At 39.9% G+C, this 22,860-nt stretch overlaps 1 protein-coding gene across 1 annotated transcript in view; it reads right to left on the reverse strand.

Moving 5' to 3' along the window:
* Positions 1-3,205: 3,205 nt before the first annotated feature.
* The window catches only part of RNF150 (ring finger protein 150), a 185,898-nt gene continuing 166,243 nt past the window's right edge, over positions 3,206-22,860 (reverse strand). Inside the window, exons 7-8 of the mRNA XM_038398569.2 lie at positions 12,794-12,944; positions 3,206-4,086 (exon numbers count right to left, since the gene is read on the reverse strand). Coding sequence (XP_038254497.1) covers positions 12,826-12,944 — 119 coding nt within the window. The 3' untranslated portion in view covers positions 3,206-4,086; positions 12,794-12,825. The remainder of the gene's footprint in view (positions 4,087-12,793; positions 12,945-22,860) is intronic.

The raw sequence follows: 22,860 nt of genomic DNA on the forward strand, positions 1-22,860 counted from the left end.
AATGAAATGCTATACAGCCCATGCACACTGTAGCCAGAAGCTCCTAAAGGCAGTGATCATTGTACAGCATTCAGATGTTTGATTCCTTGCTGTTACAGAAAGCATTCACTTCATGATCATCATCAAGCAGGTACATATGCTGAGTCACAACTTTTGACCCTCAGTTTTGCATGACAGCCTTATGTTACATAGTGCTAACATTCCTTTTTAATTAGTGGACTGTTAATGATAAGGTTGTACGGAGGGAAAGTGCTCTTTTTAACTCCTGAAAAAAGATTATTTCATTAGTTGTTAAAGTTCCCTAAGTACTTTAGGGCCCCAGTTCAGCAAATCACTTAGGCACATGCTTGACTTTAGCACGTGTGTCAATGAATTGGGGGTCTGTAAGAAATTATATAGGTTTGTAGTGACCAAGGGATACTTCTCTTTGTACTACAAGGCCTATTATTCCCAGACAGTTCCAGAAAGATCCTTGCCTTGATCTTTTCTTATGGTGCTTTTCATGAGACTCTCAAACAAACAAACCGTAGCCCCTTTGTGGTGCTATATTAATGTATAACACAAAGCTTGCTTTCTTTAATTACAAGTTCAGTATGTCATGTGAATACAATGGGCCAAATTCTGATCTCAGCTACACTGGGGTAAACCAGGAGTAAGTCTCTTTGGACCCAATCCAAAGCCCATTTTCCATGGACTTCAATGGGCATTGAAGGCCCTTTATATCAGAAGGAGGCATAGTAGTGCAAATGTGAGCAGAATTTGGTCTATCACTTTCAGAAGAGATTTCAGAGTAGCAGCCGTGTTAGTCTGTATTCGCAAAAAGAAAAGGAGTACCGGTGGCACCTTAGAGACTAACAAATTTATTAGAGCATAAGCTTTCGTGAGCTACAACTCACTTCATCGGATGCATCCGATGAAGTGAGCTGTAGCTCACGAAAGCTTATGCTCTAATAAATTTGTTAGTCTCTAAGGTGCCACCGGTACTCCTTTTCTTTTTTCAGAAGAGACAATCAGAGAGAGGAGAGGTACGTTTTTATGGTTATATTTTAAAAAAGGACTAAGGCCATATACCACAGATAAAGTGATATAATCTAAGACCTACAGTATGTGCTTACAGCCTGGAATTAACAGCTCCATGCTCGTGGTTATTTTTAGATAATGATGCCATTCCCAACAGCTTCAAATTGTAGTGCTTCTCTAAGATATTTGAGATCTTCACTGCCATAAGATCTGTAATATCAATGACAGCTGTGTTGTGCGTGCAGCTCACATAGCAACTGAGCACAGCTGTCTGCCAAGGAAAGTTGGCTCTGGTTTCTCCCATGACCATTTATTAAATCAATGTTAAAAACAAAAGGAGTGAGGTGGGAGGGGACAGTGCGAGAAAGTGAGACCAGATTCCTTGGCGATAATACATATAAAACTCTCTTAATTGACCGCGCTGGGTTTATTTTTATGATTATTGCTTCCATCCTTGGAAAAGGAATCCAGAGTCTGTTATTGGCAGTGCTAGAGCTATTGGGGAATGCCAGTGCTGTATCCACCAATTGGCCTACAGCTGTAACAGCAATAGAAATAATTCCCGGCATTGTTGATAAAACATATTAAATCACATGTGGCTTCCTGTTCTGCATCAACTGCCGCTTCCTCATGTGAAATGTAACTATTACCATACAATGGAATTTTCTTCCATTCTGTCTGTGAACAAACAAGTATTTCTTTCCCCCATTTTCCTGCCATTCCCAAAGGCCAAGGTTTCATGATCACTTACAGCTAGACTGGCACCTCACAGGCTGCCCTGAATATTGATAGTTGCATTGCCCTAGTAGTCACACTTTGATTCCCACTTCTCCCAGCACCCTGATGCAACTCAGCTGTGCTAGCTGGTGTGTTAAGGAAGCAGAGCCCTGGGTGCAACCACTCCCCTCCAGCCTTTCAGTTCCTTGGCCTCTGTGCAGGAGGGGGAAGCAGCTCACATAGGGAGGCTGCTCCGCCATCCAGGTTGCAACCTGTGACATGGGCAGCCCTTAAAGGGAAGCAAAGGGACACTTTGTGCCGCTGACTTCCCTGCCTAAATAGGCTGATTCACAACCGAGACCATAAGAAGAAATTTAGGCAGCCTGTTTTGTGCAGTATTTTGATAGATTGAGGGACCGGGAAACTCAAGGCCCGTAATAAGAAATGGAGATGTTCATGTTTAGGATACTGGTCCAGGGAAATTCACCACCTGCTGGCTTTCTGGAGGTCTGTGTGAAATGACCTCCATCCAATTTACATGTGTTCATATCTCTAACTCACCAACACAACTAGAAGTAACTGGCATCTTTATTGGCAATCTCAGGAGAGATGCACAGAAAACAAGCAGCCTTTAAATTACTGCAGATGGATAGTCCAGGATAGGGTTGGTTAGGCAAGATGAAGTTTGGACTGCCATTGCTTGGGCAGTATCTCTTTTGCTGGCTACGCAGTGCTTCCCCTCCAGAGATTTCAATCAAGCTCTTTTCATATGTGCTAAAATACACTTTTAATTTTCTTAAAGAGAAGTAGTTTCTGCTCATGCCATGATTCTGTACGTAGCCAACATAACCCATTAAGCTCTCACACAGCTTTGCAGACTTGAATCATGGGGGAACTGATCAAGGCCTCATGTCCATGGCTGTGTGAGAGAGGAAAAAGATAACCAGAACATCAAGCCAATTCTTCACTTTAACAGACACATCACATCTTTTACTTCCATACGGAAAGCATCGGGGGAGGAGAAAGTTCCTCAGTTTAACATCTTCTTTATCTGTGCATTAACAGCATCGAGCCAGTCCACTGAGCGTAAACATCCTTTGATTATTTTAAAAATAAAAGAGGGGCTAATTAGTGCAGTAGCTTACTGAATAAGCCTTTCACTTCTGGAAAACCTGCGTTCAGCTCTTACTTGTGTAACAAGCAATATGAATTCAAACTTCTCCCTAGTGGATGTATTTATCTGGTGCGCAATTTGTAGTCTCTCAGAAGAAGAATCCAAAGGACTGCAAGAGCAGCAGTCGAGTTTAATCAGCAGAACTATTTATTTACTTTTGCCTAGTTGTGCAACTGATTTCTGTGAACTCCAAACTCAATTGAGGAAGAACTCAACAAGAAAGCATTAGAAATTTTCATACATCAACAAAAGCTGGATTTACAGTTCTGTTTGGAAATATGAATGACACAGTAATCAGATCCACTTTTATTAAAAAAGTCGCAATAAAATTTCTTAGTATTCACAATCTTAACTTTTATAGCTGCAATATTTAACTAGTACATAACAGAGTTTCACATATTTACATTATAACCCTCTCACAAAAATAGCCAGGTACTACTGAATAATGTTTCCAAATATCAGCCTTAACATTTCAGCATTGCCCTCAACTGAGCCACTGTCTATGCTCTTGAGCATTTACAGTATATACACTACAGCAAAATAAAAGTTTGTGCCTCTTGATTTCAGGCAAATCCCTTTAAAGATGATAGTTCTGACTCCCGTATTTTTCAAGAGATATAAAGTGCATTGAAGGGGGAGATGTATGCATAATAAAATAATAGCAAAGACTTACCTAACAATTGAAATACATTTGCAATACTATACAGAAAATGAAGCTTCGAAAAATGTCTTGCTTCACAAACCACTACTGCATTGTATAGGCAGACAATTCACAGCTAGCAAAGAACGCTTAATTAAAAATTGTCTATGCAAATACCACCATGTAATTCCTTCATGGTTTTTCGTTCGATGTTTCACATATCAAAGTGAGGTTGTTTGGATGATGGAAAATTTTCTTAATGCAGAGGTGAAGGGGTAACTTCCATTACAACAAACATTGTAGGTTCTGCAGAAATGGATTGTAAAGCCAGCTAAGGCGGCTCACTGCAAAATACACCTTAATCATAGTAGGTCTTCAGCAAAACGAGAGACATTTTGCGTGTAGGAACAACAGACCCTGCTTCAGCTTTTAGGAAGGTATGAGAAGCAGGATTAGGCTCTAATTTTTAATATTTCACTATTATAATACAGTTTTCTAACTGGAAATCATTTCAGTAAGATATGCAGGTCTTTCTCTGAAACACAAAATAAAATACACCAAGGAGTTAAATATTTTATTTTTTCCTTTTTATTGGCATTTGCTGGTATTGGTCTGCTGGAATATATATCACTAGAGAAACCTGTGGAGCCATTGCTGGAGACTGGAATATTTTTGCTCTGTTCATGAACCACATGTTAAGTGGATGTCACATTTTTGTTTTTGTTTAAAAACTATTTTAAATAAAAATAATTATTTTCTGGAAATGGATGGAATGTATATTTTGACAAGTACAAAATCATTTTCAATGTTCACTAAATACAAGGAACATCTTGCTAAAAAAGTAACAACCCCTCCCAACCCGTCCCCTCTTTATATTTCTAATTATAAAATGGTACAGCCATTTCAGGTAACTAACATAAAACAGGAAATAAGAATGGCAGTATGTACACATACAAAACACTGATATTTCACAACCGTAATAACCTTTTACATTCATAGCAAAGTAGTATGTTGATTTTGATGCCTTTTTAAAAATCATAAGCAGAAACGTTCTTTCTTCCTTTTTTCCTGCATTCACTCCACCGAATCACAAAGAACATATTTGAGAAATACTGAGTTTTTTCAGGTGAAAAGTTCTTTCATTGGCTTTTCAATGAAACTTTGCAGCATCCTTAATGCACCTTCCCCTTTTATGTTGTTTTTTAAAATATGAACCACATTTTCAGTTGCTGAAGAACCAGTATTTTTATTGGTGATAAATATTCCCAGTTGCTGAAGAATTAGTATTGGTTGTAATGAGTAAGTCCTTTGAAAACTCTAGCTGGCAGATTAGAAACTTGCTGCAGAGGGCGCTCCTCTCCCTAACTATCCACTTCATCAATCAATAAGTACCATCTGGTACATGAACAAATTCCAGACTAAAAAGTCCATCCGGTGTTCTTTTTTCAATGGCAAAAGTATCAATTAGTTCAGGCAACAATGTGCTAAAATAAAAGAACTAGTTGTGTTGGATCAACTGCTGCTGTTAGAAAAAAAGTTCATTAAAATAACAGTGTCACCCTGTCCTTCCTATCTGTTATAAAATATTTCATTATTTAAATTATTACTCTAAGCAAACCAATTAAATTCTTTGACATTAATTGACCAATATACGCTTAAATTCTTTGGCTCTCTAAAATAAATTAGTCAATGCTCAGTTTTCCTTAACAATCACGGTGTTAGACTGTTGGCCTCATTAGTGTTGATGAGTGGTTAGGTTATTCTGAAACCCTCAAACAACAAGTGCACTATCTTTTACTAAGCATTTAAGCTGCATTATGTTGTATACAAAGAAGACTTCCTCATTCTTGTTTACACTGAGGCCTCTTTTCACTGCCAGAGTGGTGTAAAGCAGCCTTAGTGTGAATTAAAAATCAGGCCCTATATGTAGTACAGGCCAGATCTAGGGGTGTGGGTAAACTTCATATAGCACAAATCAGGGGTGCTATACAAAGTAAGCATAGAGCTCATATGTCCACTCTCATGAGTTTATTGCTATTCTGGGAAGATTGGGGCTCTTGTGATGAGTTAGAGCAACCTAATGGCTGCTCTAAGTTATGTTGGCAACATCCACCTGGGCAAAAAATGCAGCTGAGGCTTGGTGTTATCCTGGCCTTGCCACCTTCCCTCTGCAACATAGAAAGCAGAGAGAGGGGTGGGCTAAGAGCCCCTATATCATCTGTGTGACTCTGGAAGATCACTCTTGCACTGTAGTGATTCTCTGTGGGCAGGTTAAGATACTGTAGGACCAAAATACACTTGGGGTGTGGATGCATCACACCAGTAAATCTGGTGCTAAAATATCAGTTTGTAAAGTCAGATCAACTTGGATACAACATATATTCATGATGACATGGGGGGCAAGGGATAGCTCAGTGGTTTGAGCTTTGGCCTGATAACCCCAGGGTTGTGAGTTCAATCCTTGAGGGGGCCATTTACGGATCTGGGGCAAAAATTGGTGTTGGTCCTGCTTTGAGCAGGGGGTTGGACTAGATGACCTTCTGAGGTCCCTTTCAACCCTGATATTCTATGATTCTATGACATGGCATCCCTATTGTATTCCAATCAGATTTGCAACCTTCTCTTTTATAGACATCTGCAGAAACATCCCTATCAGGGGAACAAACCCATTAATAATAAAAGAGAAATAAAAATGAGTAAGTAATCATTTGCTAGTGCCAATCTTTATATGCCCAGACCACATGGTCATATCCTTATTGCTCATTCTGACCTATTTGCTTAGCCCTAAATTTTCCTAGGGACAGTTACTGGTTAGGAACAAGCCACCTATAAATAAAATTTGGACAATTCACAGCTGCTCAGATGAAATGCATTTGCCTTGGCTGTACATAACATGCATTGTCATTGCAACACTGACCAATCGTCAAGACCAGGATTTGCATCCTGTGTTATATAAAAGCCTATGCCCTGATCATTGCCTTTTAATCACAAATTTTCCTGGCAGAAGTAATGCAAGGTACATTAAACAGAGAAAAAATTCATAGGGTTCTATGTCTGAAAATCTATACAAACAAATTACTGCACTCTAACGTTTCTACATTGAACAGAAACTGCAAATAAAATCCATATTCTGGAAAATCAGTAGTTGACGTTTGCTAATTAAGGCCACATACAGGTATAATGACAGGTTTCAGAGTAGCAGCCGTGTTAGTCTGTATTCGCAAAAAGAAAAGGAGTACTTGTGGCACCTTAGAGACTAACAAATTTATTAGAGCATAAGCTTTCGTGAGCTACAGCTCACTTCATCGGATGCATTTGGTGGAAAAAACAGAGGAGAGATTTATATACACACACAGAGAACATGAAACAATGGGTTTATCATACACACTGTAAGGAGAGTGATCACTTAAGATAAGCCATCACCAGCAGCGGGGGGGCGGGGGGAGGGGGGGGAGAGGAGGAAAACATTTCATGGTGACTGCTTTCATGGTTAACTGCTGGAATTAGCCTACCTTGCTTGTCACCATGAAAGGTTTTCCTCCTTTCCCCCCCCTGCTGCTGGTGATGGCTTATCTTAAGTGATCACTCTCCTTACAGTGTGTAGGATAAACCCATTGTTTCATGTTCTCTGTGTGTGTATATAAATCTCTCCTCTGTTTTTTCCACCAAATGCATCCGATGAAGTGAGCTGTAGCTCACGAAAGCTTATGCTCTAATAAATTTGTTAGTCTCTAAGGTGCCACAAGTACTCCTTTTCTTTTTGCGTATACAGGTATAAAGCAGTCTGCAAATGCTTGTCAGGGCAATTCAGATCTGTTTGAATAATTGAAGAATTCATAATTAGACAAGATGGTTTTGATTCAGAAGAGGAGAAGGAGGGTGAATAAAATAACAGAAACCTGAGATGGGCCTAAACCAAATCTTGGTTCCTGACACACAAACTTTGGGATAGTTCAAATTCCAATCTGGATCTCAAGTCTGTTATTTGGGCCCACCTCTAGCAGAAATGAGAATACATCACTAACTATTCATATAGCAAGTGACAAGTTTCTATTAAAATACTAACCTCTTACAACTGCTTCCTGTGGGCTGGATCCACATCTCACTGAAGTCCGTGGAAAACCTCCTATGGAGATCCTAGGTCCACTTCCTAACAACACTATCACCTTGGTGATAGGAACCAAGCCCTCCTCCTTGCTTGCCCCACATACGAATTCAGTAGTTTTCAATTAAACTATTAAATAATTTAAAAGCTATTAAATTAGCTTTTTTGTGTCACTATCTCTAACTCAAAAACTGACTAAATGTCTATCTCCCTCTGTTTTCATTACAATTCATTCTTAAAAATCATTCGGTCTGTGCACATACACATGAGAATTCAATACTGTAGAGACCAGGAAGATGAATATCAATTTATTCTGTCTACAAATTATTGACTTATGATCGTCCCAGTCCCCCTTCCCCATATTCTAAAACTACTGTAAATCAGAAAAAAAGTAATATTTCATGCCAATTTTTCAGCCCCTTGCAGAATGGGTGAATCAGGAAAAAATGGTTCACAGCTGGCACATGGCACAAGCCCCATATTTGTGTTCACAAACTAGCATTAGTATGTGTAAATTGGGTAACCTGTGAGTGCATATTTTTTCCCCAAGTGCAGGATTTTGTCCATGCACATTTTACATGGTTCATGCACTCAACTGGTCTTTTGGAATGTAGCTTAGTGAAACCCACAAAAACCATGAGAAATTCACAGTCTGGGCTCTGTCCAAATTCACATCTTCAACTGCTGGTCCCTGAAGAGTCTTCAGGTTTCATAAATTACACAGCTGCAGTGCCTGCTGCTTATCCAAAGGAGAAACTACCCCCTCAGTAATAATCTCTGCATTACATGGCTGCCCAAGCCTGGCCCTTTCCCAGAGGTGAAGTTACAGCCTCTGATCAGCTCAATGGCTTTTGGTAATGGTGCTGCAGAATACTGAACAAGCTCAGCAACTGGAAGACATTTTAAAGGGTTGTGTTGAAGATATTCTTCAGTATGAAACTCATCCAGGGGGAAGCCGAAGATTTCTCACATTCACCTACATTGTGAATGGGAAATCAGAAGAACACTCAGGTGGAAGAAGAGAACAGCAAGAGAGTGGAAAAGCAAGAGGATTCTCTTCCCACAATAGGGATTTTCTTTACTTTGGCCTGGTCTACAGCTAAAATTTATGTTGACCTAGATATGCTGCTCAGTGGTGTGAACAGTTCATGCTCCTGAGAGATGTAGTTAAGCTGACCTAAGTCTCAGTGTAGACAGCACTAGGTCGGTGGAAGAATTCTTTCGTCGACCTAGCTACCGCCTCTCGGGGAGGTGAATTAACTACAGTGATGGAAGAACCCCTTCTATTGCTATAGTGAGTGTCTACACTATAGCTCAACAGTGATACAGTTGCAACGCTGCAGCTGTAGCATTTCTATTGTAGACATCTTTAAAGCATTGATCTGTCTCTCCAGCCAGCGACACTGCAGAAGTTACTCTAGTCCTAGGAGTAGCTACTAACTCCCATGGGCTTTGCAGCGCCAGCAGGTATGGCGGTGGTGAAGAGAAACAGACAGTAGATACAGCGTTACAATCAGAGGGAGGAGGATTATTTCCATGAACACTCCACTTCCCTAGGGCAGACTGACTTGTTTTCTGGATAGGAGGTAGGCTGGCTGTACAGCCAGCATCTGAGGCCCAGAAGTCAATGGATATTCAATGCTGGAGTGAGCCTTTAATACTGAACCCCAATATTAAACATAACAGTATGCAGGAATTACAGGGAGGTCCAAGCAGGGGGTAATCTTGCATAATATTCCCTAATCTTTCAAATTCTTACATAATGCTTTATTTTACTCATGTGCATAGCCTCATTGAAGTCAATGGGCTATTCCCATGAGTAAGGTTAATTATCTCTATAAATATTTGTAGGATTGCGGCCTATACGTATTACAGTATACCTCCGCACAGAACGATGAGTTGAACAGAGTCAATCTTAACACTAACTTCAATGATTTTGTGGGTTTAATAACATAATGTAATAATTTTTCAGCCAAAGATTCTCAAGGTGCTTGACAAATTTTAAATACAAAGAACACTTTATCAATCAGGTCCTGATTTAGGAAAGCATCCCCACTCACAACAGGGACTTAGCTTTAAACATGTGCCTTAGTCCCAACCAAATCAAGGCGATTTGAGTACATTCCTAAACTTCAACACGTGCTTAAGTGCTTTCTTGAATAGGGGTGAATTTAAGCATGTGCTTAAAGGCCAACCTGAACTGGGGCCCAATTAAGTATAACTGCTCTGGCAGGCTTAGAACGGTGCACAGAACAGCAGCAGGTGGAATTGGGGAATTAAAAAATGCAATTTGGCTAGGACACTACAACACTTGTGAAAATGACCAGAAGGAGGGCAGGCCTCAGTTTTATATCTGACCTGAAAGATGGCACATCCTTGAGCACAGCTACCTCTAACGCTATTGCTGGGGCAGTGATTTAGCATTGACTAAAAGGTTAATTTCCTGCTCCAGTGTGGGTTTTCTTTCATCTCTCACTGAAGTACTGACCTCGCCTGCCTTACTGGGCAGGGATCATCCCAATATCAGATGGCTAGAGATAACTGGTAATGCTCACCCTTGACATTAGTTTAACAAAAGTTCTGTAATACAATAAATGCTTTGAGACAGCTCCACTGCCATCCACGCTCTGGCGTTAAGGATGATTCTAATTGTTCTATTTGTAGTCTGCAAATATTTTGATGTTAAAGGGTCACAGTCAACTTAAACATCATGTTTCTTTCTGAACATTTTTTAACTTATTCTTGATCCAAACAACACCTAAGACGACTATAACTAGGAGAGATTAGTGAATTTTTTCTCTCTCTACTTCATCAGCTTGTTTTCTTTGTCTATTGAGAGCTCTTTGTGTATAATCAGTTTCCTTATTTCCCCTGTATAGCCAATTTACGTGAACTTCATCCCTGTGCAGAAGGCCTATGCATTACTTACATCCCATTTCAGCATTATTTCCAGAGCTTAAATGGGGGTTATGTGCTGCCTTGTGCCCAGGGATAGTACTTCACTCTCAGTCAGTCACATTCCCCTGAAGTTAGTGTGGATCTTTCACAGAGAAACAGCCAACAGAAAAAGTTCAAAAAATCTGATTATAAAACCACAAATATTGGCAATGGTGACCCAAAGCAGCTGAAGAGTCCGACACGATCTTTAGCTTGCTTTTCAAACTGGCAAGATTTCCAATTGACTATGTGCCTTTAGTAAAACAAAAAGATATATCTTAAAAATTGTAACAGTGTGTGCACCGGCCACACTTTTGAATCGTTATTAGCTTGAGTTATTTTGCCAAAAGCTCCTAGTTCACTTGTGTGAACTAAGAATACTCAAAATTTCATCTACAAAAGGAGTTGTTTGAGTCATAACTGGACAAAAAGAGTCCAGCAAACTCTCTCTCTCTCTCCCTCCTCTCAGCCCCATCCTATAATTTAAGAAAGAATCAACCAGCTTTTAAAAAAAATATTGTGAAACAAATTTCTCCTAGTGTAAGACATCATGTGCCATGTTTCAGCAGGGAGTAAATTTTTATAGTTAAAGTATTAATGCCTGAAAAGAGGAGATTAAAATGGCAATGCTGAAAGAACATAGTGGCATTTTGAGATTCTGCTATAATACTATTAAGTGAAAATAGTTTTTCTTTCCTTGCAATTTGTATCTGAGCTGTGTGCGGTTGATTCTACTGACCTGCTCCAGAGAGAGTAATGTGATTTAAATCTTTTGACTGTCAAAAGAAAATGTTCCCTCTCTTATAAACAACAAGCTGAAAGTCCTTCTTTGCACTTGAATATTTTGATTGAATCATAAAATTGCCACCTGAATAATTAGCAATAAGTAGCACCTTTCTGTAAGTTATAGTTAAAGATAGGCTAGTAATAGTTAAAGACTTCGGTTTTGGCATTCATATGATGACTTAATTTTTAATCTATCAGCCAGAAAAAAACTGAAATCTTCCATTGACATTTTTTTCAGGTTTAAATATACCAGTAATACCATTGTATTGCCACATTCAGAGGTCTCTAGAAAGCAGTGAACTGAAGATTCACCTAAACCCTTGTGTTTGCTAACAATGATGTGCAAAAATTGCACTTAAAAATATGAAGGTAAACCATTTGTCCAGCTGCTCTTGGTTTAACTATTTATTCTGGAAATTGACATTGTAGTCTCTTTGCAGTTCAGACCTTTTCTAAAATTATTTCCATCAGCCACAAATACCCACATGAAGATTACCTAGCACTCTCTTGAAACTGCTCACTCATTTTTTCTGCTGATTTTTGTTTTTAAATTTAAGGTAGTACCTGATTTTAAACCAGATCTTGTTTTCCAGCTACTGAACAAGGAAGTCACAAGGAAGGCTATTAATACCAGAGGCTGTTAATGGCAGAAAATATAGCAAGGACAGGAGGAAGTTTAGTGCCATTAATTTTTCTCTCTTACATGTTACTGTCTGTGCATGTAATCGAGCTCTGTAAGTGGAAGCCAACATAATGCAGTTTTAAACAACAAGACATCAGTGTCAATTAATTGATGGCTTCAACTCACATGGGTAAAGGCTTCTTGAAGATGTAATCTCCAAGACTCACTTCAAAGGTTTTAAAATCTTAAAGAAAATAGGCTTCATATTAATACAGAGTGCTGAAGCACTCTTTCTTTTCAAAGCCATGCATACTTCATGCAGAAATGTCAAGGCAATAATAAATCCTGGAGACAGATCATGAAATGATCAGAGAAGAGGAATTCAAACTTTCAGACTGAACTCTTGGAAAAGCTGGGGTCAGTCAATTAAAAAAAAACAGTGTCCATCGATAATCAACTATAAATAAACATCTTTTTTAAAAAAAAAAAAATGAACAAGAGTAGAAAACACTCAAGCTGTCCATTTCAGTTGTACACTTACGAGCCACTGAAGGGGTACAGGACTGCTTTTAAGCATGTGGGAAAACAATAAGCTTTCATCTTCCACGTGAACAAAACAGACACATGTAGATGATGAAACTGCATCCAGGTAGACACAAAACTGTTGCTATTGCTTTTTTGTGACCATCTCAGAATGGAGTGCACTGGATTGATTGTGTGTGTGTGTGTGTGTGTGTGTGTGTTCGTTCCAAATTCTAGAAAGCTTACTCTGTCCCTGCCCCTCATGCCTACCCTTTAGTTTAGTAGGGTTTTCTGCTTGTTTTTCAGGATTTCACCTCTTCGCAGTCTTGGTCAGTGGAAAGCTCCACATCAGACAGTCCCACCTCCATCGCCATAATCAATGATATATCAGAATCACTGCTGACTGCTGGCTCATGTTCACCTGGAAGACGACAAGAAAAGGGACTAATGTTCAAGTCTTTACATTAGTTTACCACAGATATTTAAATCCAGAGATAAGCTCACAATCTAGATCCATGCTTCCCCAGTATTTGGATCCTGGAGTCTCATTCTATTCAATCTCTAAGATGTTTTAAAAATCAACAAACTCTGGCCAAGAGTGAAGTAAGGCTAAAAAGGGCCTTGATAACAAAAACTTCTGCCAGACTCTTCGACTTCTGAAAAGGTTCCTGTAGAGCTGCTAGTCTCCTTGACCTTCCTGCTATTCTACTGACACTTCCTCCCAATATATATCTGCTATCCCCATTTCTCTCCTGCTCATTCTTTCAGGTGTACTCTGGCAGTTCCAGACCCATCAGTCCCAGTTCTACCTTAATTCACCTTGATCCTAACTAAATTTAGAAGCAGATCAATTAACCTTCACCTGATCACCTTATGCTATATGTTTAGGAAGTTCACCACCTTTTTGGTATGATCCTGCAGCCCTTACTGTATGTGTATTTCAACACTGATGAAGCCAATGGGAGATTTGCACACCAAAAGACTGCAGGATCAAGCTAATATTATTTTGAGGACAAATAAGAAAACCATCGTGTTTTGGTCTTGCGGGGAGAGGGGGAAAAGAGGGAGGGGAGACTTCCAGAGGCAAATGGTCACTTGGGTGGCCAACACCAAATCGACAGTATGGATCTTTTGCAAGAAGGCTGCTGTTTCATAATTGTCACTGTAAACAAACAGATTTGACAGTGTTTCACTGTTATGATACAGTGTAGTTAAAGTTGTGGTAGTTCTTCCTTTCTAAACTTCATTTCTAGAGCTGATGACTGAACCACAGAATCTGAGCTAGTCTGAAATTTAAAACAAAAAGTCTAAAGGTGGATGTGAGATTGTCATGAGGTCATGAAATGATACCTCAATCAAACCACAAAAGCAAAAAATACAGTATGATTTACCCTAAAGTAAATGAGTACAATCTTTTTTCATTCTCCTCACAACAACTGCAAGATTCTAACTGTGATTATTAAAGAAAAGGTACGTCTATTGTTGCTTGTACTACCATCAGACTTGATATTTTGGCAAGAAAAATTAAGAACAGCTGGGTTAGTGCATAGTCAAACAGTTACTGAGTACCATTTCCTCCCTGCAACTTCTCACCTTCAATTTGTATACACTTTGTAATTGTAAAACAAATAATCTGACACACAAGTATATCTGTCCGTATAAACTCACCTCCATCAATACTGTATCACGGTAGCCAAAAGTTTAAGACCATTGCCTTGACTATAAATATTACCACTGGAGGGAAAAGGAGTACTGACTGAATGAATAATCTAGGATGCAAACATTAATGGACTTTAATTACATTAGATTGTTGGATTATTTGTTAGATCAGTGAAAAAGTATAAATGTTTATTTCACTGAGACCTCAAACATCATCTTTATTAATAAAAACTGCCTATGCCTGAAAGACACTTTCCAGACTACCGGTATATTAGTGTGTGTTTCATAGTTTAGGATTTTTAAAAAATAAAATGATAATCAAAACAAATTGACATAATATGTTACATTTTACATTTCATTGACAATATATTCTATCGTTCATATGGTTTAACCACACTAAAAGTCAGCTGGAGGATTTTCAAGACAAGAGTAATTTTAATCTGAACTAGATGTGAGGTAGAGATGAACTAGTTGATTTACACCACCCTATACACAGGTATTCTGAACAACCATGCTTACCCTTCCATACAGATGTTACATCATCATCTAATAAGTATTTCTGGCACCATTTTTTCCAGGGAGAGATGGCAAGATCATGGCAGTGTCCAGAGCAGGAAGACAGAGCAGTGATGTTGATAGCGCTATGACTCACCTACAGACTTCCTAACATCCACATGTTCAGAGGTGCGAGAAATCTTTTCAAACCTGTTTACTTCTATTTGGTAATAAAAGGCTTATTTTCCTTTGGCAAAAAAAATCACAGTATGAATTATGAAATACACTGGGTAAAATTAATCTGTTTAAAAAACAATAAGCTGCTGCCCAAGTACAGTAATTTTACAATGACCTTCCTTGCTACGGAAATAGAATCCAATCAGACTAATGACACAATGGGTCATAACAATTAACACTTGGACAATGCTTCAAAGATGGAAAGTGCTACGTAAATGCTGAGTAGCATTAATATTTCCTTTTTCATTTTTTCAGGGGATTAGCTCATCTGCGATCAAAGCAGACGTTAAAAAACTTAAAGCTGTAGCCACTCATTTCAATACAGTGAGAAGAAGGTGGCATGGAAAAAATTAAGGTTGTGGACAGCCAGGATTTTTGTCCAGTTTCTTCATAGTGACACTGCCACTTAATGGGCTCAGCACTGAACTTCCTTTGACAGGTGAGAACAATGCAAAAGAGCAGATGTATCTCTATGCATTTAGTGCCTGATTCTGTTCCACTAAAGCAAAGAGGGTTTCAACCATTGACTGCAAGAGGCATTGGCTCAAACCCTATCAAGTCAGCTTAAGATACATCCTAGCCCTCATGGTAGCACTGAAAAGCTTCAAAATTTGAATGCTAAAGGCTAAAAAACAGAAGGAAAATAAAAAAAAATAGTATGGAGTATGGATAGAGCATTCCACACAAGTAATCCTGGATCACTGAAATTAGCCTTAAGGGATCCTTCTAACCAGTGAAAGATAGGACAGCCCACAGACTGCTCCTACTTATATCTGGGGCCAAGCCATCCCCAGCTGCCCCTAACTTCGGTGGGGTGGAAAGGTAGCAGACCTGAGTGTTGGACCCAGTGGGAGCATGCACATTTTTGCTATTATGACCAATGGGTCCACACACTGGAAAAATGGCCCCAAATATCATATATCAGAAAACTTAACTACTATAGGTTATTCTTTATGCTAAAGAGCAGATAGATAAATCTTAAGATTTTTGTCATTTTCCCTTCTCCAGGCTTTCAGATAGCACTCTGTTATTATACCCTCTCTTGAGGAAGCAGGGGAAGTATTGTTTATTATACTTTAAATGAAAGTTGTCACCAAGGGTATAATTCAGCTGCCAAAAGAGTAACTCAAGACAAAATTCCTTTTTTCTTGTTGATTAAAAACTTGGGCCACAGCAGTAAACTATTCAGTAGAAAGTTGATCTCTATTCCCTTATATTTTAGTAATGGTCCATGAACTAATTCAGCTTATTAAGGAGTCCAATCTTTCATGCACACAATTAAACTGATGGCACAAAACCTACTGGGGGTTAATAATTTTATTTTATGGCAGTCACATGAATTAGGAATTAAGAAAAAACTTGCAGGGGGCAACACTTCTAAAATTATGTGCAGACAATGCTGCCTACCCTAAAATGTAAGCTTTTATTTGTGCTAAATACACTTTTCTTGGGTTGTCCCCTGATGTTTTAATTAATGTTGCAATTCCTGACAGAGGATAATAAATGTTTGACTTTGAAGGCATATATATATATATATAAATATAAACACATTGATTTCATCATCCAGTCAGACATTTTACAACTACAGAGTTTGATACATTATTTAGGCCAGCTAGTATACATTGATCACGGAAGTCAATGGAGCCCTTCATCTAAAAATCTAAATATCCAGTCAAAATACACTGTATTTGACAGGATCTCATAATGCCATCTCATGAAACTCATCCAGTTTCAAAACTGTTTATTTTATATAGGGGTGGAATTAAGCCTGCACTCAGACACTCTCCCAAACTATGGGGAAGTTTGGATCCAGAGCTAGATAAAGATCCCAACTTTGCAGCTTCTGCCCATTTCTAATTTGGGGCTCAAATTTAGCTTTAAGACATTACCTCAGGTTAGGTGATATATGGAAGCACCCTGCCCCAAAGGGAAATTGGAGATAGAATTGCCTCCTGGAGCCCTGGGGGGGGGGGCGAATATGGCTGCTACACCAACCTTTGTCCACTGTTCTCCGAGTCTGACCAGCTTTTCTGGCTGGTGTAAGGAAGAGTGGATGTTGACCTGCCTCCTTTCCAGAGGTTAGTTCCAACAGTATTGCTAACTCTGCAGCGCCCTAGGACTCACTGAGCCACATTCTGCTCAGTATAAATCTACATTAACTCTGCTGATGTCAATGGTATTATTCTGGTGAAAATCTGAGTAATCTTGATGAGAATTTGATCTATTGTGTCTGGCCACCAAGCAGAGAGGTAGGACAGGGAAAGGAAGAAAAATACTCCTCAAGCCCTCTCCCTCCTTTTCAAACCCAGAGAGGGGGCCAGGCCCAAACTAGTCCTTTATGTATATTACTGTCACCCTTCTGCTGAGCAGGTGTAGATATTGGGGCCTTGCATGTTGGTTTCCTGTTGCAGAAGATTGTCAGTCCCATGTCAGAGTTATGGTATTTTCTTAGTGTACACTATATACTCAAACTATATACTTCAGTCCTGCAACAGAGGTGGTCACAAATGGCACACAGGCAATCCCATCTTTCAGAAATCTTAACCAAGTCAGCAATGCCCAGTTCCTAGGAAGAAATTATGTCTTAAGAACTGATTTTTGTTAGTGAGCTACACCATGCTGGCATTGCCAGCACTGTTCCCCAACCCATCTTCCCTGTATTCCACCTACCCTTTCTCAACACCATTCTTCTATGATCCATTAAATACTGCACACTGTAGCCAAAATTTTCAAACCTAAAGTTAGGTTCCTAAATCCATATTTAGACTTCTAAACAACAATGGCCTGGTTTTTATCTGTGGCTCCCAAAGGGATTTGTGGGTGCTTAGCATTCCTGAAACTAAAAGGCTACTTATATTTAGGATCCTAACTTTAGACTTTAAACTATGAAGCCATGTGTTGCATTGGCTCTACCCCATTGCCCACCCAGATTGATATATTCTGCACAAACTTAGTGGCCTACCATGAATATTTAAATAAGTGAATGTATTTTCTTCTATAAGAAATGTCTAACAGTATAAAAGGATAATCTTTTACACAGATGCTTAATAACTCAGGCAAGCATATTTCTAGGTCGATTGCCAGAACAGTCCTGATGTACTGATAGTAATGTGCTGCTATCTCAAACAATAAACGTCAGCATTACTGGTCCTATTTTAAGACTCTCTAAACAGTGAAATACTTGTTATTATTTTCAGCTATGGTTGAAAGATAGTGTCAAAACTGGATCCCTTACTCATGGAAATAGTCACATCTGATAACCATGGGACCTCTCAAGTGTGTAAAGGAAGCAGGGTTTAGTTTAAAATCCACCCCTTCCTCAGGAAAAATAAGTTCTGCGAAAGTCCTATTGAGACAGAAGTCAGGTGCAACACTGGGAAAAGTTACATATATTTGTTCCCCATGTTGTCCACAAAAGACTTCAAGAATAATTGCATAGGAACGCATTCTATTGTGGAGAGAGGATCAGTCTTTATACTACTTCAGTTCGGCCCTTCCTGAGCATACCGAATTATGGAATATCTTTGACATCGACTATCACCTACCAGCAGCTAAAGGGTATTGTATAGATTTCTTTCATGTATGCTTTCTTCTCCTTCAGCCAACTCAATGCTTTCTTCCATGCTGTGTCCTATGCCTGGAATGTATTCTCTGATCTTTTATGCCACACTATTCTTTTTCCTCTTTTCTTGTTCAAGTTGTGCTTCAAACTCGCTTCCTTCCAAAGATTAGTCAGTCACTTTCCCACCTTCCCAAGACATTCCCCTTTCTCATATATATTACATATATCATGGGAAAACAAAACAGCTGAACTGTTTGGGCTGAAATTTTCAAAAAAATTCTTCCTGAGGAGGACACCTGGCATGTAACATTTCATCCCAAATGGTTGAAGTTTGGCAAAGTTGTAAGCAACTGTAAACTAGATCTTATAATAGGAAGTGTTGGGCAATCTTAACAATAGGAGGTGCTACCAGCCCCACATTTAAAATCAGGAACATACATAATGTGCAACATGTGATACAAGAAAACCTGCTTTCTTTATTTTGTGCATTTTTCCTTCCTTCCCTTCCCTTTGCCAAATGTAATTTTTCCTTGTGGCATGGCAACATCCTAGATCCTGAAAACACTTTCCATATCTTTGTAACGCTGCTGAGACACATAGTCCTATTGAAGTTAACGGAATTACTCATGTGCATTAAATTATCCAAGTGCTTAAGTGTTTGCAGAACTGAGGCCTTAGAGCAGGACTGTGCCTAACCTCTCTATACAGTACACCCAGGTACACCCATTGTAGGGCAGTATATAGAAATGTCAAATGTTAATGGTTACCGGTGGGCATGAACACCAACCATTCTGTCAAGAAAGACTGGTGCCTTATTTTCCATTTTTTAAGTGAATGGCAGGATCAGCTAGGTGGCTCTTCTGAACACAGAGTGCATGTCTGGAAATGCCATCTTGGAAACAGAGCACAGCAGATCCACTTAGCAAGCTGACAGGCTGCCATAACGGTTTATCCCTAAATACTATATAATTCACTTCCAGTTACTGCAATGGTGTAAAAACCTTGGCAGCATTGACTCATTTAGGCTTATCTAAATATTGCTGTGTCATGTCTTGACAGTTCATCGATACCTTTGTCAAGAGCAATTTTAGTACATTTTATACATATTATATACATGCATGCACACCACCAACCCCATGGAGAGAAGCAAACAGATGCTATTGAAATCAGATCATTTTAATACATAATACTTTGCAGTTACCTAAGAAAGCTGAGGGATGGGGATCTGAAGTCCAAAGAGGGAGGGACTTCTCAAACAGTGAGTGAGTAGTAAGAAGCAGCTGCTGAGTTACACCCATAAGCTGGGGTGTGGGAAGCGAACTCCCATGGGTGAGAGGATCCTGCAGGAGCAATGGCAGGGAAAGAAAGGAGCACCTTGTATACCCCCCTCTCTTTTTCTGCTGCCCCCTCCTGGTCCCCTCCCACACTCTTATCAGCTCTACTGTAGCTCCTCAATTCTCTCCTCCTCCTTCATTCAACACATTGATCAGCTCAAGCAGTTTTTCCAGTGAGTTGGTGCCCAGATACACAGCCTTGTGGAGAGGCAGTGCCCCAGAGCTGAGTGTTGCGTCAGCAGAAGGACAGAAAAGAGAAGCTCCATCATCAACATCCTGGTAGCTAGGCCCAGCCCCCCACCCAGAAAGAGCCTCCAGCAACAGCCAAACAAGCCACAGCACCCTATCCAGCCACAAGAAACAGCCATCTAGCTCATTCTCCTAGCCCACCTCTTGGACCATGTCACCCTTCTACTTGCATCCCTCCGCTGGCTCCCCCTTCTCTGTTGCATTGAATATAAGCTGCTTGTCTTCACTTTCACATTGCCTGTCTGACCTCACCTCTCATCTCCCATTCCCTGCAGAGAGGTCAACTCCTGCCTCCAGTTGGACCAAGATGGCAGCCTCCATTGATGGCTTAAATGTTAAACAAGCACCTTCGTGCTTTTTCCCAGGCTGCTCCTCACACTTGGGAGGAGTGCCACAAACATCCACAACACTACCTCATTATCTTCCCTAACACTCTTCTTTGCCAGGATACCCACAACCACCTTGACAATGATTATGTCACTGGTGTGCCTGCTGTGACCATTGCCCACTGTGCTGACCAACACGGTCTCAATGTTTCCTAGTATTCCCTTCTCAGTTTATTTATATATCTGTCGTCTCACGTCTTGTGCTTAGATCGTAAGCTCTTTTGGGCAGGGACCATCTTTTCTGTGATACCTAGCACAACGGGATCCTGGGCCATCATTAGTGCTTCTAGGGGTTATGGCAATACAAATTAAAATAATAATAAACCTATCTAAAGTGGTTGGTCATACATTATGAAGCATTTATCACAAACAATGCAAGGATATCTACAATAACTAAGTTAAGAAATGAGTACATGTATATGCTCTGTAGAAAGGGAGTAGACATCTTTAATTGTGATGCATGCCACTTAAAAAATATCAGTGATAGGAAGAGTGAAATAAAGGTAGTGACTAATATACATATTCCCATATGTACTCCCAGTATATAATATATGCTACATAATCTATAGTCTACTGTTAGACTTTTATAGAAAAGATGTTTTTTTAAATCCCAAAGTATAAGATTCCAATCACAATTTAATATGTAAAAAGAAAAAAGGAGTACTTGTGGCACCTTAGAGACTAACAAATTTATTTGAGCATAAGCTTTCGTGAGCTACAGCTCACTTCATTGGATGCATTCAGTGGAAAATACAGTGGGGAGATTTATATACACAGAGAACATGAAACAATGGGTGTTACCATACACACTGTAACCAGAGTAATCACTTAAGGTGAGCTATTACCAGCAAGAGAGCGGGGGGAGGGAACTTTTGTAGTGATAATCAAGGTGGGCCATTTCCAACAGTTGACAAGAACGTCTGAGGAACGGTGGAGGGGGGGATAAACATGATTTTCCTTTGTGTAATGACCCATCCACTCCCAGTCTCTATTCAAGCCTAAGTTAAATTGTATCCAGTTTGCAAATTAATTCCAATTCAGCAGTCTCGCGTTGGAGTCTGTTTTTGAAGTTTTTTTGTTGAAGAATTGCAACTTTTAGGTCTGTAATTGAGTGACCAGAGAGATTGAAGTGTTCTCCAACTGGTTTTTGAATGTTATAATTCTTGATGTCTGATTTGTGTCCATTTATTCTTTTATGTAGAGACTGTCCAATTTGACCAATGTACATGGCAGAGGGCCATTGCTGGCACATGATGGCATATATCACATTGGTAGATGTGCAGGTGAACAAGCCTCTGATAGTGTGGCTGATGTGATTAGGCCCTATGATGGTGTCCCCTGAATAGATATGTGGACAGAGTTGGCAACAGGCTTTGTTGCAAGGATAGGTTCCTGGGTTAGTGGTTCTGTTGTGTGGTGTGTGGTTGCTGGTGAGTATTTGCTTCAAGTTGGTGGGCTGTCTGTAAGCAAGGACTGGTCTGTCTCCCAAGATCTGTGAGAGTGATGGGTCCTCCTTCAGGATAGGTTGTAGATTCTTGATGATACGTTGGAGAGGTTTTAGTTGGGGGCTAAAGGTGATGGCTAGAGGCGTACTGTTATTTTCTTTGTTGGGCCTATCCTGTAGTAGGTGACTTCTGGGTACTCTTCTGGCTCTGTCAATCTGTTTCTTCACTTCAGCAGGTGGGTACTGTAGTTGTAAGAATGCTTGAAAGAGAGCTTGTAGGTGTTTGTCTCTGTCTGAGGGGTTGGAGCAAATGCGGTTATATCGTAGAGCTTGGCTGTAGACAATGGATCGTGTGGTGTGATCTGGATGAAAGCTGGAGGCATGTAGGTAGGAATAGCGGTCAGTAGGTTTCTGGTATAGGGTGGTGTTTATGTGACCATCGCCTATTAGCACCGTAGTGTCCAGGAAGTGGATCTCTTGTGTGGACTAGTCCAGGCTGAGGTTGATGGTGGGATAGAAATTGTTGAAATCCTGGTGGAATTCCTCAAGGGCTTCTTTTCCATGGGTCCAGATGATGAAGATGTCATCAATGTAGCGCAAGTAGAGTAGGGGCATTAGGGGACGAGAGCTGAGGAAGCATTGTTCTAAGTCAGCCATAAAAATGTTGGCATACTGTGGGGCCATGCGGGTACTCATAGCAGTGCCGCTGATTTGAAGGTATACCTTGTCCCCAAATGTGAAAGAATTATGGGTGAGGACAAAGTCACAAAGTCCAGCCACCAGGTTTGCCGTGACATTATCAGGGATACTGTTCCTGACGGCTTGTAGTCCCCCTCCCTCCCGCCCCGCTCTCCTGCTGCTAATAGCTCACCTTAAGTGATCACTCTGGTTACAGTGTGTATGGTAACACCCATTGTTTCATGTTCTCTATGTATATAATTCTCCCCACTATATTTTTCACTGAATGCATC

The sequence above is a fragment of the Dermochelys coriacea genome, chromosome 4, assembly GCF_009764565.3.
Source record: "Dermochelys coriacea isolate rDerCor1 chromosome 4, rDerCor1.pri.v4, whole genome shotgun sequence".
Taxonomy (NCBI): Eukaryota; Metazoa; Chordata; order Testudines; family Dermochelyidae; genus Dermochelys; species Dermochelys coriacea.